Raw genomic sequence first — 17,051 nt, forward strand, 5'->3', positions numbered from 1 at the left:
ATGGAGCTGACTTTATATTTTAAACTTTTACGCAATATTACACTAATTGTCGGACGGAAATGGGACAAACAGATCGGTTTCTTGCATTACGGAGCTCTATAAAACACTAAGCGCTAAAGTTACTGATATAATAGTTTAGGAGTTGTTACTTATTAACTTGCGTGGGACTAAATTTAAATTTACCGAGTTTTACAAGAATTTTCCTGAAAAGATGGTATAAACGCCAAAAGTAAGTGCATCGTTAGTGCTTCATGAAACACTAAGCACAAATGATTGCGCTTTCGTAGTTTAGTGGTTGTTAATGAATAATTCGGGTGAGATTAACTTTAGATCTTTCAATTTTTATAAATTTAATACTGTCTGATAGAAACGAGATAAACACCATCAGTTAGTGCATTTTAGTGGTCAATATAACAGTAAGTCCTAACGTTAGTGGTATCATAAAAATTTAGGAAATGTTGAATAACTCAGACGGTACAGGATTTAAATTTAGGTTTACAGAATTTTAAACTAATTCTCCCACAAAGATAGGACAAACATTAAAGGTTAGTACATCATTAGTGCTCCATAAAACACGAAGCATTAACGTTAGTGTTATCTTAGTTTAGGAGTTATTAATGAATAACTCGAACAGAACTCAATTTAAATTTAACTTAAATTTAACTCAGAACTCAACTTAATTTTAATTGTGTAGAAGTTAAAAAAATTGAAGTTAGCTCCGCTCGAGTTATTTATTAATAACTCCCTAACTGTGTTATTTCTTTACGAGTTATTCACTAATGACTTCAAAATTATGATAATTGATGTTAGTGATTAGTGTATCATTGAGCACTAACAGTGCACTAATCACACCTTGTAGGACAATTAATACAAATTCAATCAACTAAAAGTCAGCTCCTCCCTGTTATTCATTAATAACTTATAAACTATAATGACAATACCATTAGTTGTTAATGTTTTATACAGCATTAACCATGCATTAATCTTTGACATATACGACGTCTTTGTAGAAACACTATTATAAAATTTGGTAAATATAAAGTCGGACCGGCTCGAGTTATTCAGCAATAATTCCTAAACTATGTTACTACTAAAGTTAGTGTTTAGACGTTAGTGGATCACTAACAATGCAATAGTTTCTGGTGCTGGACCCGTTTTCGTGGAACAATAAGAGTAAAATTGAAAAGAATTACAAATCTAAAGCTAGTACCGGCTGAGTTATTCACTAATAACTCCTCAACTTTGACAATATTAAAGTTCATTTTTAAGGTTTTATGGAACACTAACAATGCACTAACTTTTGGTGTTTGTTTGACTTTTATGAGACAATTAATATGTACTTCTGTAGAAGTTGAAAACATTTAAAGTTACTTCTTCTCGAGTTACTCACTAACCCTAGGAACACCAAGGTATTTTTGGGTTACATGGGCCTCGGAGGGGCTTCGGAGGCCCACAGCATAAAGGTCATTATTTCTCACGGATAATAATTTAACTTGTCTGATATGAGCTTCTGATGTCTAAGACATCATATACTTTTATTTTCTATTACTACTAGATTTCTAAGTACAGTGCTGCCAACTATATGTGCGTAATTGTTTACGTTACCATTTTTTATTTGTCAGTAACTATGAGCTGTTTATTTCATTTATTTGTGTAGAAAAACTATCAAACAGGTCAAAGCAACTAGTACAGTGTAGCATTTGTACAAAGGCTTCTTCTAAAAGATTTTTAGTGGTGGTGCAGTAAGGTGGGGTAGAATGCGGAAGAGTGGGGTATAATGAATTCAGGATTAATCTTTTATAATTCCATCCCGGCTATTCTTGCAATGTCGAAATTCCTTCAAATTTTGCTTCCATTAAAAGATAGACAGTGTGAGGGTTGTTCATTGGACACTATAGGGAATGCCACCAGAGAAGGAGTGTTGCCAACACAACATAAGCTACAATGTCATTTGTCTAGTAGAACAATGTCAGATTTTTGCATCTATGGAATGAACATGTAAAACATAAGCAAACAAGCTGCAACTTGTCTGTCAGTTTTGTAAACTAACACCACTACAATATTATGAATATGTCAAGGGATTGAGTGCAAGGAACGTACTACTACTTCCATTTGTTCCATTTACATTATCAAATAAAATGTCTTTTGCATCACTGTCTTCAATTAGTATGTAATTTTGAATCACTGTCTTTTGCATCAAAATCTGACAGGGTTATTTCCATCTTGCTGTATTGGAGCTCACTACCTTCTATGTCAGATTCATTTCAAAGTTCTTTAAGTTCTTTCTCAATTAAACCTTGGCGAAGAGTATGATTTGCCATTGTTGCAATGCTGCTGCAGATTCCGACATACAATCACAGTCACGCAATAACGAACTGACAATTTCCTATGAAATATGCGCCTTCAGTCAGTGTTGCAAGCAGTTGCTTGTAAATTCTATCTTTAAAAATACTTGATAACACCAGAGGTGCAGCAGCAGCATAGTTCTTTCCAATCACTATTGAAACAGGGTTCTCTCTTTTTCTTTATATATATATATATATATATATATATATATATATATATATATATATATATGTGTGTGTGTGTGTGTGTGTGTGTAATTATAATATTAAATCACATATTTAGGTGTTAGCATGTTTAAAGGAATAAACTAATAGAAAATAAAATATTTAGGAAGAAAAATTAATCAGAAAAAAATATATCCTAAATTTTTATATGTAGTTGGCAACACTGTGTCAGGGGCTATATTTTCGTGACCATTCTACACACTCCTACGTCCTTGGCTCAATTCTCCTTAACTTTATTGAAAACAAATTTTATCATTACTTTCTTTGTTCTACATATGCATTGCTTATAAGAACAACAATGTTAATGTTTGTCATTTCCTTTATAGTTTCCAATTTACCTGAAGGAGTAAGTGATTCAAGGAGAGAGGAAATTGAGAGATAACGCTTAGATGACAATACTGGAAATTATGCAAGGGTGCCCACAAGGGGTGGGCTATGACGCAAACTGCGTCATTAAAATATTTGGGGGGGTTAAAAATCTATATAAATATGTTTGAGATGGTGTAAAAATTGATCATAAAGATTTTTTTCATGGAAGAACACCTACGGATAGGCAATTGAGGGGGGGGTGCGTCATGGACATGAGGAGGGGTGGGCACCACTGAATTATGTAACCACTTCCTTTCCTTCCATCAGATGACTAGTGAAGAAAACGCAAAAACAGCTCAAGGTTATGTTGCACGACCAGTGCATACGTGACCTAGTTTGCAACAAACAGAATATTGGCTCGATATGAATCAACAGATGCCACAATTCAGGAAATTTCAGTCTGGTGATATCTTAAAGTTTCAGCTACGAGTGATGTGATGCTTCCGATCAAGTGAGATACCATCTCCCGAATATCCGACTTCTCCCTGTCTCTCCTTAGACAATCACTTATTTTGATTGTTGAAGTAAACAGATTCCGGATAAGCAATTGCGTGTGACTCTTGTACAATCTTTCTTCCCTCCTCACACTGACATGTGAAGAAGAGCCTCATTCTGCTTTCTGGAAATATCCAGAATATCACACCACCACATGCGTCAACAATGACGGAGTCGGTCATAACAAAATGACCGAACCCGTCAGACATTGAGAGAGTTGAGTGTGATTGACAGTGTAGTCTTCATCAAGTGTCAACACTTTGCACGAAGCCTAGCAATCAGTATTCATGTAAATATGTTTCTGTTTTAAGTTATTTTTTTCCTTCAGGCAGCCTCGGAACAAATTCAATATGGCAAAATATTAGCGTAGAACACTGAACAAGATTCATTATCTTTCACATACTAGAGACATTTGAATTCCATAATAAAGGTTATGACCAGCTTGATTGAAAATGGTTTCAATTAATATTTGTCGTTGTAATTTGTAATTTGGATTTTCACTTTATTATGTAAGTACTTAAACTTGAAATTTGAAACAGCTAAGAAGTGATAATTTGTCAAAGCCTTTCAAAGTATTGTCTCAGCACTACGCATATATTCATAGTTTGTCTTACTTCTTTCTTGTTATCTTTATATTATTTTAATAAATTGTATATTATTAAATGGAGAAAGAGAGTTCTTCCTTTATGCTAGTCCTAAACTCATCCTTTCTGGGAAAGAACTGTGGGATACAACTAGATGGGTGTATCTTGATCCCTATATCCCTAGACACAATTTAACCTGTAGTATCTCATGTTTCTCTGCCTTCTGGCTGGGAAATCAGAGCCGTGTGATCTTTGGGGTCCTGTCGGGATATGCCCTTGTACCTTTCTCATTGCCTGTTTGCTTTTGTTTAGAGTATGTCTGCCTATTATTTTAGCGTAAAAATGTTGTTATCCATCCATGTTGTATTCCATGAATGTTTTGTGAGAATATGTTAATCATTATCCAGCATATGGGCTGTATTTTTGTCATTAGAAACTGAAGTTCCATCCTGTTTCGATCATGTCTTTCTTTATGCAGCGGTCTAAGGTCAAAAAGTCAAAATCCTCCCATTCATCAAGTGTTTGGCCTAAATGTTCACAAGTGCACTGTTCGCAATGTGGAGCTACTGCTAAGCATGATGAGGAACTGCAGAACACTCCATGTCCAGAAAGGCATATGGTTGGGTCATTCGGTCCTCAAACAATTCCTGAGGAACCATTGGGCACTACTGAATATAAGACGGTGTCGAAACCCGCACCGAAGCCACGCACTGTATTCTCAGATTCATTTTCGGATTACCCTGGGAACATGTCAAGTAGCCTTGAGTTTCATAACCCAATGGCTACTTCAACTCCTCAGGACCCTCTAAAGACACCGAAAGAGGAAGTTGCATCTCCTCTAGAGTTACAAGTACAACCAGATGACATCCCCAAACAGGATGAACATCCTAAAGAGGAAACCCCTGAGGCTTCACCTATCTCACCTCGTGTTGAGTTAGGTACCCAGGAATCTAAGTTAGTGTGGGCTCCTACTTTAAACTTTCCCATCTTCAAGGGTGCCCAAGGTGAATCAGTTACTCGTTTTCTTGCAGACTATGAGTTGTTATCTCAAGCATACCAATGGTCCGAAGAAAAGAAACACTCATGTTTCTCATTATGTCTTCGAGGAAGTGCACAAGAATGGGAGTACGTAGTACGACCACGCATAGCAGAAATGCAAACATTTGCAGAGTTGAAAAAACTCTTGATAACAGCATTTCCAGATGACCAGTATTTATCCTATCTGCATCGCTATCTTCTAAGCGAAAACTCAAACCCGATCATGCAGTGGATTCTTTTGTTTACACTTACAAACGAAATTGGTTGCTAGTAAGACCTGACATTACCGAACGGGAATGGTTACTTTATTTGCTTCGAGCTTTCCCTCCCCCATATGCTGAGACTCTTATGTTATTTGAAGTGAGAACATTAGAGGATGTTATTAGGAAATTACGTATTTTAAAAAGCGTTGACACTGAAAACATATAGTGCGTTAATTCTCTCGGTAAGTGATGACATTCCTAATACGAAAATTAAATCATCTGCCTTGGTGTTGTGAAAGGTCTACAATCATGTACATCATACCCCACAGCTCCTATTAAGTTAGGTGGGCGATTGGCAAACGCTCTTTTGGATACGTGAAGTGAGTTGTCCATGTGTCACGAAAGTTCAATACCATCCAAGCTTTCTATAGCAAATCGTCTTAAATCCACAGTTCGAATCCAGACTATAGGTGGAAACCTGAGAGAAATACTTCCAGTTGTAAGGTTATGTTTCTATTTAAAGGATCATCAAGGCTGCACCAACCGTATGTGGTTAAATATGTTTTTGTTGAAAGGTCGACGAAACGAACATAGTGTTATTCTAGGTAATGATTTTGTCCAAAAGTATTAACTTGCCATCCACCCAATCTATTTGCTGTTGAAAACCCCTACAGGTGAACCCAAGAGACCTTTTTTTTGACAAACCGCAAATGTACCAAGTCTAGGTTTAGACCCAGGTTGAACTTATCACGTGTTTACTACTTCAGACTTTCAGGGTTACCATGGGGACCCCCTGACACAAGTGTACGCAATGATTCCAATGTGATCGGCAACCGTAGGAATCGAACCAAAAACTCCCCTAGAAGAGGAAATAAATGGCAAAGACCACAACGGAAATCAAATTCGAGGAGTAATCAAAACCAGAATAGGTCAAGGGATTACACGTCTACACAACATCAGATTAAAGATCAACAATCACCAAGTCCATCAAACAACAATGTTGTAAAAGAGCATTTAGACGATGATGGTTGGTCAAAATTTAGAATTCAAGACATAGAAGAACATAAGCCATGTGTGATTGTTTAGACTGCTAACGAAATAAGGATCCCCGCCAAACAAATGGCGGTCGTAAATGTAAAAACGGGTTCCCATAAATTTATTAAGGTGTACATTGAACCTAATGATGGGTTACATAACCGGTTTCGATGTCTTGTAACACGTACTTCGTATGACCCAAAATCGGAAGGTCAAGTGTTAGTACTTAATTGCAAGCATGTGACCACCGTTATCCCTTCAGGTACCAAGATAAGTAAATTAGAAAAGTGTGACGAAACTATGCAGTCTGAATCTGTTGCTTCAGTAAATCAGTTGACTCGGAAAAGGGAAGATAAACTCCAGGCGTCATCTTCAATTCAGTCGGCGACTTCTGAACATGATGTAGCCACTGAAATAGATATCTCACCCTATCTCACGTCTAATCAACGGGCAGAGATTGTGGATTTACTTTGCGAATACCAAGATATCTTAGCCTGGCGTGTTGAAGATATTACGGTAACTCCAGAATACGAAGATTCAATCGAAATGCTTACAAATGTGCCCATAAGTAGCGCACCATATAGAGAAACGCCGTCACAGAGTAAAATCCTACAACAAGAAATAGCCAAACTTCTGGCTCAAGATGTGATTTGGCCAGTGAAATCTGCCAACTCATCTCCAGTGTTAGTTGTAAAGAAACAAAATGGTTAAAATAGACTCGTTTGTGAATTCCGAAAAATGAACCAGTACATAGTTCAAGACCAATATAGTACCCCTCTGACAGATGATTTCTTATATTGGCAATTCTCAATTTCTAAGCTCTTTTGACCTCCGTAGCGGTTTTTATCAGGTTAAACTAAAGGATCTGAACAGGAAAAGACATCAATCATATGTAATGAAGGTTTGTTCTGTTTTAAGATAGTTCCTATGGGTCTATCCATAAGCCCAAGTTGTTTTCAGCGATGTATGGACAAAGTATTTGCGTCTTTGAAATTCAAAATCATACTCGTGTTTCTTGATGACCTCGTTGTTTATGACTTCCCTGAGATGGTTAGAAGAACGAAATTAGTTTTTTAAGAAATTAAGAAAAGCTAGTCTAAAACTCTACCCAAGGAAATGCCATATAAGATATAACAATTTGGAAATTTTAGATTTCAAAATTGGGCCAGATGGGCTATCACCGGTTCAATCAAAAATCGCAACAATCACTAAAATTTCCGAACCAAAAGCTGTCAAAGATGTTTGCTCATTTTTAGGTTGTGTAAACTTCTTTCCGAGATTCACAAAAAATTCTTTCATCATAACTATGCCTCTCACTGAACTGACAAAGCCTTCAGTTCCATTTCATTTTGGCGAAGAACAGAAATTAGCATTCGAAACCTTCAAACGGAAACTCACTAAAGCTCTAGCTCTTTATATGTTTAGCCCACAACTCCCAACAAAATTACATGTAGATAGAAGCCAGAAAGGCATTGGATCGGTTCTCATACAAGTTAAGGGTGGGAAAAGACATCCTATTGCATACTTTAGCAGAACCCTCGCTAAACCCGAATCTAATTATTCAACACCGAAAATCGAAACATTAGGATTAGTGCAAAGTGTTCTTCATTTCCATCATTACTTGTGTGAAACTGATTTCGTTCTGTATATAGATGCATGTAGTCTCTGCTACTTACGCAATCTCACTTCTCTTCGTGGAAAATATTTAAGATGGGCAGTGAGATAGCAACAATATTTTTTCAAATTCCTGCATAAACCAGGAAAAACGAATTATGTCCTAGATTGTTTATCAATTTACTCTGTTACTAAGTTGTTTCAAGAAGATCGTGATCTGAGAGAAGTAGGTCCCATGGTGAATTATCTTCGGGTAAATACTGAAGAAACCATGGCGGCTAAATAAGCACAGGACTCATTGTTTTCTAAAATTCTAAAGGAAGTCAAAGCCCACTCTAATGGTGCTGTTGCACGCCCATATGTGCTGAAGGAGGGTGTATTCTATAGAAATAATGGGCGATGACCTCAAACTGTGCGTTCCGAAGTAATAGATTCCGAAAAATCTTCTAGAAGTTCATGACTCAGAATTGCATGGTGGGTATTTTGGTTTTACAAAGACACATGGAAAGATAAACACCCGTTTCTAATTTACCCATATGGGAAGAATAGTGCGAGACTATGTCAAGTCCTGTCTTCCGTGCCAAAAGAGGAACACTGACAATAGACCTAAGCAAGGTTTCCATTGCCCAGTAGATGCTAAACATCCATTTTATATCATAGAATACGATATTTTTGTGCCTCTTCCTCTTTCCAATTCGTATAAATATATAATCATTTGTACTTGTAAGATGACCAGGTGTACTATGCCAGATGCCAGAGCTTTGCGATCCGTAACTGCCAAAAGTGTGGTGAACTTTCTGATTGAAAATATTGTCTGTGTGTATGGTCCTCCGTCGATCATACAAACAGATAACGCAAGTAACTTCCATTCCGAACTGATGAAGGAGACAGCTAAATTCTTAGCTAAATTCTTAGGCATACAGCAGGTATTCAATAGTTCCTATCACCCAGAGTATCAAGCTTGTGTAGAAAATTGGAATTATACATTTGCCAAATACCTAAGTAAATACGTTGATGCGAATCAAAGCCAATGGGCAAAGTACGTTCCTTTAGCAGCTTACGTTTATAATATAAGTAGACACGACTTACATCCATATAGTTCCTTCGAGCTAGTGTATAACAGAAAGCTGAAGTTGTTTAATGAGTTGGGGACGCAATGTTATAAACCAACGTCTCGTGAGTTCAAAACAAGTTTTAAAAGAATATACGAAGTTGCAAAGAGGCTTTAGCACAGCGACAGGCTAAAGATAAGAAACGGATTGATAAAGCAAGGCGTGAAATATCGTATTATATAAGTTACAAAGTACTATTAAAGTAACACCTGTGTCTTAAGAACACTGAGTACTGATAACAAGGAATTTACGGTGAATTTCAACACTTGAAATCATTCCATGAACGCAAATGGTCTCCAAGCAATCCGATTAACTCTGATACTAAAGCCCAATAAAACAAAATTGTTAATCATCTTCATTCTATGGGGTCTCATTACGGTTGGTTTACTTAAATATAGATGGATGTGTTCCTGAGCCAGGCCGGCTAAGTCTCGAAGACAACCATTTCATTTTAATTGATCGGTATATAAATATAATTTGCTTTGTTGTACTCTCGAAAAAAATTGTTCCTAAGGTTTTTCGAGTAGGCAGCTTAGGTTCAAGATTCCCGGGTTTGAAACGACATTCAGTTAAACTCTACCCTAATGGACTGTTTTCTCTTTTGTAGACTGTAGAAAGGAAAACACCATCTGGCAATCACAGGGACAATACATGTATGGGAGTCTAGTAGCAGCCCGTACACGTAGTCACTGTAAGTCTAGTCCTTGTGACGTTTCTAAAAAAATAGAGTTACCAAGTAGACATTCCAAACAATTTCCCCCTTCTGTGATGGATACCAAAGAATAACCCCAGGTGACGGTTCACAATAAAATTCCAGTTTTCCCAATAGATGTGTTCTCTTTGAAACTTTATCAGGATGTGACGCGTTTTCTTGATCATTTCGAAAGAGCGGCTCAAATGTTTAAGTGGAGTGATGCCGAGAAGAGGGTATATATACTCCCATACCTTTCAGGTAGTGCTCGCGATTACTTCGAAGTTCACAGTGCGGAGTTGAACGCTGAAGGAGTCACTTTCAATCAAGTTAGGGATAAACTCCTAAAGCTATCAAATCACCTGGAGATATCGGCGATGCATTGTATCAGAGAAAGAAACTGCCATATGAATAATACAATGAATATATGTTTAATGTTCCTCACTTGTGTAAAAGAGCAAACGACGCTATGGATGAAACAGAGAAAATCCGAAATATTCTAAAGGGTTTTGACAGTCCAGCCCTTCAATTCATTATAACGAAGGATTGCTAAACTGGATGACCTACAAAAATATCTGCAGCTTTACGAAACTAAAAAACATCAAGCCAACTTAAGGGCAATAAATAATCCAAAATAGGCACTATCACTAAGCAGGGTCAAAGGTCGGAAGAGCCAGTTCGCAACGTCCTAGACACCAAGATCAATATGTTTGGGGACTAATAAAACAACTGCGTAACATGACTCTTGAAAATCGCAACAAGTATTATCATCCTCAAGGTTCGAACCAGTATCGCCGTCAACAAAATCAGGTATACAATAGAAATACCAGTGATCAACAGCGTAGACAGTACAATCATTATCACCGTAACACACGTAAATTCCAACAACCACAAAACAAACGAAATCAAACTTCGCGTAATCAGAAACCATCAATGTTCCAACAAAGACCTAATAATAGTGCACCTCAGAGTAAAAGTGACTCCGATTCCTAAAGGAATGCTCAACCGAGTACTTCCCAGAGTCAGGAATAGGATCACTTCTCTAAGTTATTTATGTACATTTCTTATAAGTTTCCACAACTTTGTGTACCACGCGTTAAGTTTGTGCCAGTATCTGAAAGTATTAGTTTAACCGTAGTGACCTAAATGTTTTCATTTATTTATAGGGAAATGTCAATCTTCATTGCGGATTTTAACGGTATGCATACCGTAAACTCTTATCTAATTGGAGAATTCGCTTTGATCCCCATCATTTCCAGTCGCTTAGCAGCTGGTAGGAAACCATATATGGATCATAAGATTGTTAGACCAACACGTCATTTCGAAACTTTGTCAAAATTTCAGAAAGAGCAACACAACATTTATGAAAGAAACACAGGAATCACTTGAAGCATGGGCTACTTAGACGAATTCCAACTTAGAGCGCGAGTACTTGGAGCAATTCCTATCATATACACTCGAGGCAGTGTCCATGTGGCAGTATTACAACAGATTCTAAAAATAGATTTGCTATGAATATTAAAGAAAACTTGCCTGGCCCATCTATAGATGATATGCCACCTTCAACATGGGAATGTCCCCTAACTCCTCTCCATTTACACAACAAACCATACTGTCCCGTCACAAGTTTGTATCAAATGTATCGGTTATTTGTGATCCAAGCTCAGTACGGTGACGATGAAAAAGTATGGAACTTTGAAAATATGGAATAATCTCTAGTACTCAGTAGAATATTAGAGGTTATTCATAGTTTATCCTTAGTAAAAAAAAACATAATAATATTCGTTCCGCTTTCATTGATATGCTCACGTTGTAGGTACGCAACCTAAAGTTCGAAGATCAAATCTGACTATTGAACCAGGAAGGCAAACTGACCACACATCCCAGCAAACAACGTTCTATATGAGATCGAGGAGTAGATCGAAGATATATGGCAGTTAAGTTTTAAAGGCATCCCATCCAAATATGTAGACGAAATAGTAGCAAGAGCAATTCAAGTATTTCTATCACTCGAGGCATATAATCGTTACGAAGATTTGCAATGTAAGTGTTTGTTTAATATTTGGCTTTTTGTGACAAAACGTAAATTACTAAAATTCTTTCGCAGAATGCGATGGGAACATAGATTGGCGTTCAGAATCAGGATCCGCTACAATCGCCATAGCGAATATTTTGTCATTTGCGCTGTAACTAGAAGTATAACGTGGCATGAATTTCTCTTAGAAGAGAATTGATTCTCCGAATTCTTCTCTTGCAGATGGCTAATTCACTAACTAATGATATATTGCTCATCTGCATCTTGATTACTTCAGATGATCAGAATCCATACGCCATAACAGTAACCATCGGTGCGTTTTGCAACAAGCTCTCTCGGGTAATTGCCTATGAAGCTACCATTCCTTTAGTCTATCATCAACAAGTCACTCAACTTCCAAATCTAAAGCAGAATTCTGCAATTAGTCAGAATCTTAAAGATGAAATTTGCCCTATAACGAACAATCATACACTCTCTTATTGTTCATTAGTCCAGCATGTTAACGAATTGGCGACTATCATAGAATCGCATAATGTGAGCAGATTGAGTTTTGATATCCTTGAAAGCCGAACTAAGCGCAGCATAGATCTTTTTGGTGATGCTTTGTATTGGTGTTGTTCTGTAGCAACGGATGTTATAATCAATAAGGTAGCAATTAGAACAAAGGAATTAGAATCAATAGTTGAGGCCATGAAATCGGAAATTTTCTCGGAACATCGAAATTTAGTTCAGTTTGTAAATGCTAGTAAGAATTTGAATGTTCAGCTAAAAACTTACATCGCTCAATTAGAAGAACAAATAAAACGCACACAAAAGTCGTTAAATCAGGCACTGGAAAATAATACTGAACAAAAGCAGTTACTCCTGACTACATATGCTATGCGACTATACAATCCGTTAATTCAACATATGAAAGATTCGGGAGATCAGACAATCATTACCCATTGCATGTCTCAACGCATACCACCTTCTATGATTTCTCCATCTCAACTTAAATTAGACCTCACTAAACTTCAGAATAGATTACGTCAGCATTCTTATGTATTAGCTATACCCCTTTCTAATCTTTTAAAATACTATACCGTTCCCATTGCAAGTTGTCGTTATTTTGAGGATGACGTAAGCATTGTTCTAAAAATTCCGATAACTAAGGATAATGGACCAGCCGAAGTATATGAATTAGTAACTGTGCCATACAGGTATGAGAATGTCACCTGCATCATTTCTCATCAACCTTCGATTATTGTAAAACATGATCAAGGCTTTTCAATTTTAGCTACAGATAAACTAGCTGCATGTAATCCTAAACGAGAAAGTCTTTGCTTTCTTCCAGCCTACCAAGGAGACTCAGTTTAATCAGCCGGTTGCGCACGAATATTATTTCAGAGTGCAACAGTTGAAGAAATTAACAAGTATTGCGTATTTCGCCGTGAAGAAGGAACATGCTTACTTATAATCGAGATCCAGCCTAACTTATATACGATCACGAATCCACCGAGTAAAATTTTTATAGAGTGTCCTAAGAAAAAAAAACTGTATTGAATTTAGATCCTACTACAGCTGGAGCATATCCGTTGTCACTACCATGTCAGTGTATGGCAATCATCACCGATGACCTTGTTATTCCACCTTCATTCAAATGTCCTGCTACAAATGACCGAGAACTAACACTAAAAATTTTAATACCTGCTCCTTGGTATTAAAATTTTAATACCAAGGTAAATTTTAATACCTGTTCCATCTCTTAAATTAAAAGGACCAGCGTTTGCATGTTCAGAATATACACACCTCAATCAGTGTCTTGACAGGAATTGGTCGGTCAAGATACCCCATTTCCGAATTGGGGCCGCGGTGGCTCAGTGGTAGAGCGTTCACCTCTGGCGCTTGGGGTCCCGGGTTCGAACCCAGCCCTCGCCGAGTGAACTTTGTGGTGGACAAACACCGTGTGCGTGGGTTTTCTCGGGGTTCTCCCGTTTCCTCCCACTTTCTTCATTCCACCATTTTATTCATTACTCATTATCACCGTCTCCTTTAGCCTAACCGGCATAACCGTGGGACGTAAAACTCAAAGATTTCATTTCATTTTTTCCCATTTCCGAATTTCGAAAACATATTCGCAAACACAGTTACCATTACATGAAGTTCATATTTCTAACATTCAATCTCCACGGCCTTATTTGTCAATTATCTATGTATGGAGTTTAGTACTCTCGCGAATAGTATTATGAGTTCTGTATCAGCTACGGCTTCAACTGTTTTCGTCTGTATTTCTGTTGCCATCAGCACATGCAAACTTAATACACGAAGTTTTAGAATCCTTATCATATGCTCTATTAGCTATTCTTATTTTTGGGATCTGTCTATATTTTATTTTCTACTTATGTTGTATAAAGTTAAGACACTTACTTTCCCAAGTACGTCCTTTTCATCAAGAGACACTAGAGGCAGATACTCAACATATGACTTCACGGGGAACTCCTCTACTGACCCCACGCATCTCTAGACATACATCGTGCAGTGGAACGTTTATCTGACTATTTATTTTTTGTATGGCCTGTAGCAAAGTTGTAATGACCCAAACTCTCGAAATACCAATAGTTATTCACGGTGGATTGAATATATTAGCTTTTAATTCCCCAGTTTTCTATGAATCATTAGTTGTAACTCTTTTTAAAGTCGAATATCTAGAAGATGTCTCATCATCAATTGGGTTTAGTAAATTGAAGCAATCTTCTTGCTTGGAAACTATTTCGGTCGACGACCCGTCAACCGGTTCGTATTTTCACACCATTACACGTTTGCATACTAAACGTTTGTTGTTATCTCGTGACAACATCAAGCACATCTATCGTATGCTGTTTTCATTTGCTAATGAACCATGGTTCTTTACTAGTCGGAATAGAAAAATAAACTCTTCTGAAGAATTTGAAAAACTTTTGACAGCATGTCAAAGAAGAGTAGTGCACCCAAGTTTTCTAGATTTTGACGAATTATCTTTCGTAGTAGATTGTATTCAAGCTAGACTAGGTTCAAAATGTAAAACCTTAACTATAATTCATGAAGGCCCGGCTTCTATATCCAATTATCCCCTGGCAGAACATCTAATCTCTTCTACTTACGCCGTAGTTGGAATTAAGCTACCTGTCATTGAGCGGAATGTAAGTGATAAAGCTTACGTAATATCACCTATTACATTTCAGAAAGATAACACAATCTGTCATATAGAAATACCGCAATCATTTATAGTATATCGACAACCAGGAGACCAGCTTTTATACATTAGTTGTGACATTCATAACGCATTATTGTGTCTATTGACTCCTCCGCCCATGACTCTTTTACCATATGTTGAATGTATAAAGCCTCAATTAAAAGGCATCACGAAATATATTAATAAGTTCTGTAAATGGACTTGTTTTACGAAGCCGTATGAAATGTCAACAAGTTACTTAAACTATACTACTCTATTACTGATGATTACGCATGAACAAACTCTAACAGTTACTTGTTCTACAGTTGACATCCCTCTGAGGGCCACTCAGAAAATTGGTGCTATTTTCGTGCAACTCGGTTGTTCATGTACACTTTCTTTTCAGAATGTAACCCTACGTCTAAAGTTTCTTTGCCTCTCAACAAGTACCTTACAGGCTAAAATCCATCATGTGCTTCCATCCAAATGGATAACCCAATATCCCTTATCAGTACCAGCAGTTGTTGATTCCTTTACTTTATCTGAACATCCACTACATGAGGAGCCTCGTACGTCAACAAACGTATTTGTGTCAGTGAGCGTCAGCATCGATGTTCTACTATGCATATTTCTTGTTACTCTCGGTGGTTTATATTATCGTCTTTCGATTCGCAAACTTACACTACCTCCTCGAGTATCATGTGCAAATCAAATGCACCAGCGAGCTAACCGATCACCGGAATATGAAACACCACGTAATGCCTAACCTGCCGAGTATATGGCTGTATTATAAACCGGTTGCTGAAAGAAAGCACATGATTACTAGATACACACAGATGCTCTATATACAGAAATAAGTATAAGAGAAGAGAACAGTTTTAGTGATTAATTTACTGGCTAAAAAATAATTCAAGTATGCTTATTTTACTAAGTTAATTTTCTTATCCATTTTTACTATATCTACCTGTATTACTTTTACAGGTAGATATCGAAGAGTGCTCCTGCACGTTGTAATACCAAAATTGTTTCAAAGGAAAATAAAATAAATAGCCAAAAGGCTGGAATATATCGGTTAGCGTATGCGGTAAATAGCCCCTTTGTACTACCAAGGGGAGGCCTCTGAGGTCCGCAGCACTTTCTCTATTTATAAATAGAAAAAACAAAACACTAAAAACTAAGCAAGTACGTTTTATGATGAATGGTGTGAAGCTTGACAATATCATTTTTTTTTTCAGATTTTTTTTGTACAATTAGAAATATAACAAAATGTAATAAAAAAATTGTGGTCTTCGAGCCCGCCCCCCTTGGTGTTCCTAGGGTAGTGACTCTTAAACTATGATAGCTGACGTTAGTTCTTGTTCTTTTTAAAAGTACTAACGGCACATTAAGGTGGATCATTAGATGTTCTCGGTGCTATGCTAAATAGTGCGGTGTTGCCAGATAGTGTAAAATTTTTATTACTGTCAGATAATAAAGGGAGTAATCATGGATTTCTGCTGGGATACTTAATCGAGTAATTAATTTTCGACCCTCACCGCAATTCACAGTTAAGTTCCGTTTCTAGAACCGCAACACTAGGATACAGGAATGTTCCTATTGTGACTACCACAGTAAACATACAAATTTGGCAACGACGCATTGTGGCGTTCTGCGCAAGTTTCTTCTCAAAATCTATTTCCTTAAATGTAAATTAATATTTAAATAAAATGTGAAACATAACACTAAAAACAGTCAAACAATATATTTATTTCATAATAAGATCTTTAGTTTAAAATACCTTATAAATACAAATAAACAATTCATAAAACTGAGCACTTCTAGTACGATCTATAACAACAAGTGCCATCTTGTGTGCTCATTGTAAAACCAATCAAATGTTTTCTTTTATTTGCTACCTTTTTCGACATCAGAAGACACAACCAAATGAATTAGTGTCTTATGTTGTAGGAGAAACATAACTCTATCTTATAGTACAATATTTATAATATGTAACGTTTTCATTGCGCAGTAGTTAAGGGAATGAGCTAAAATATGTAATGACTTCCGGGTGGTGATCCACCTTAATTTTTGGTTTCTGCTACACATTTTAGAGGACAAATATTGTGAAATTCGATA

The 17,051-nt window shown here is 36.9% G+C and overlaps 1 protein-coding gene across 1 annotated transcript; it reads left to right on the top strand.

Moving 5' to 3' along the window:
* Positions 1-8,444: 8,444 nt before the first annotated feature.
* Positions 8,445-9,137, top strand: LOC145665362 (uncharacterized). The gene has a single exon (XM_081732660.1). It carries the CDS (start codon positions 8,445-8,447, stop codon positions 9,135-9,137), a length of 693 nt encoding a protein of 230 aa, XP_081588786.1.
* The last annotated feature ends 7,914 nt before the right edge of the window (positions 9,138-17,051 follow it).

The sequence above is a fragment of the Thermobia domestica genome, chromosome 11 (assembly GCF_964235325.1).
Source record: "Thermobia domestica chromosome 11, izTheDome1.hap1.1, whole genome shotgun sequence".
NCBI classification, from domain to species: Eukaryota; Metazoa; Arthropoda; class Insecta; order Zygentoma; family Lepismatidae; genus Thermobia; species Thermobia domestica.

Bases quoted from the DNA above. Each gene is read 5' to 3' on its own strand.
- LOC145665362 (XM_081732660.1), top strand. From the start codon at position 8,445: ATGGGAAGAATAGTGCGAGACTATGTCAAGTCCTGTCTTCCGTGCCAA.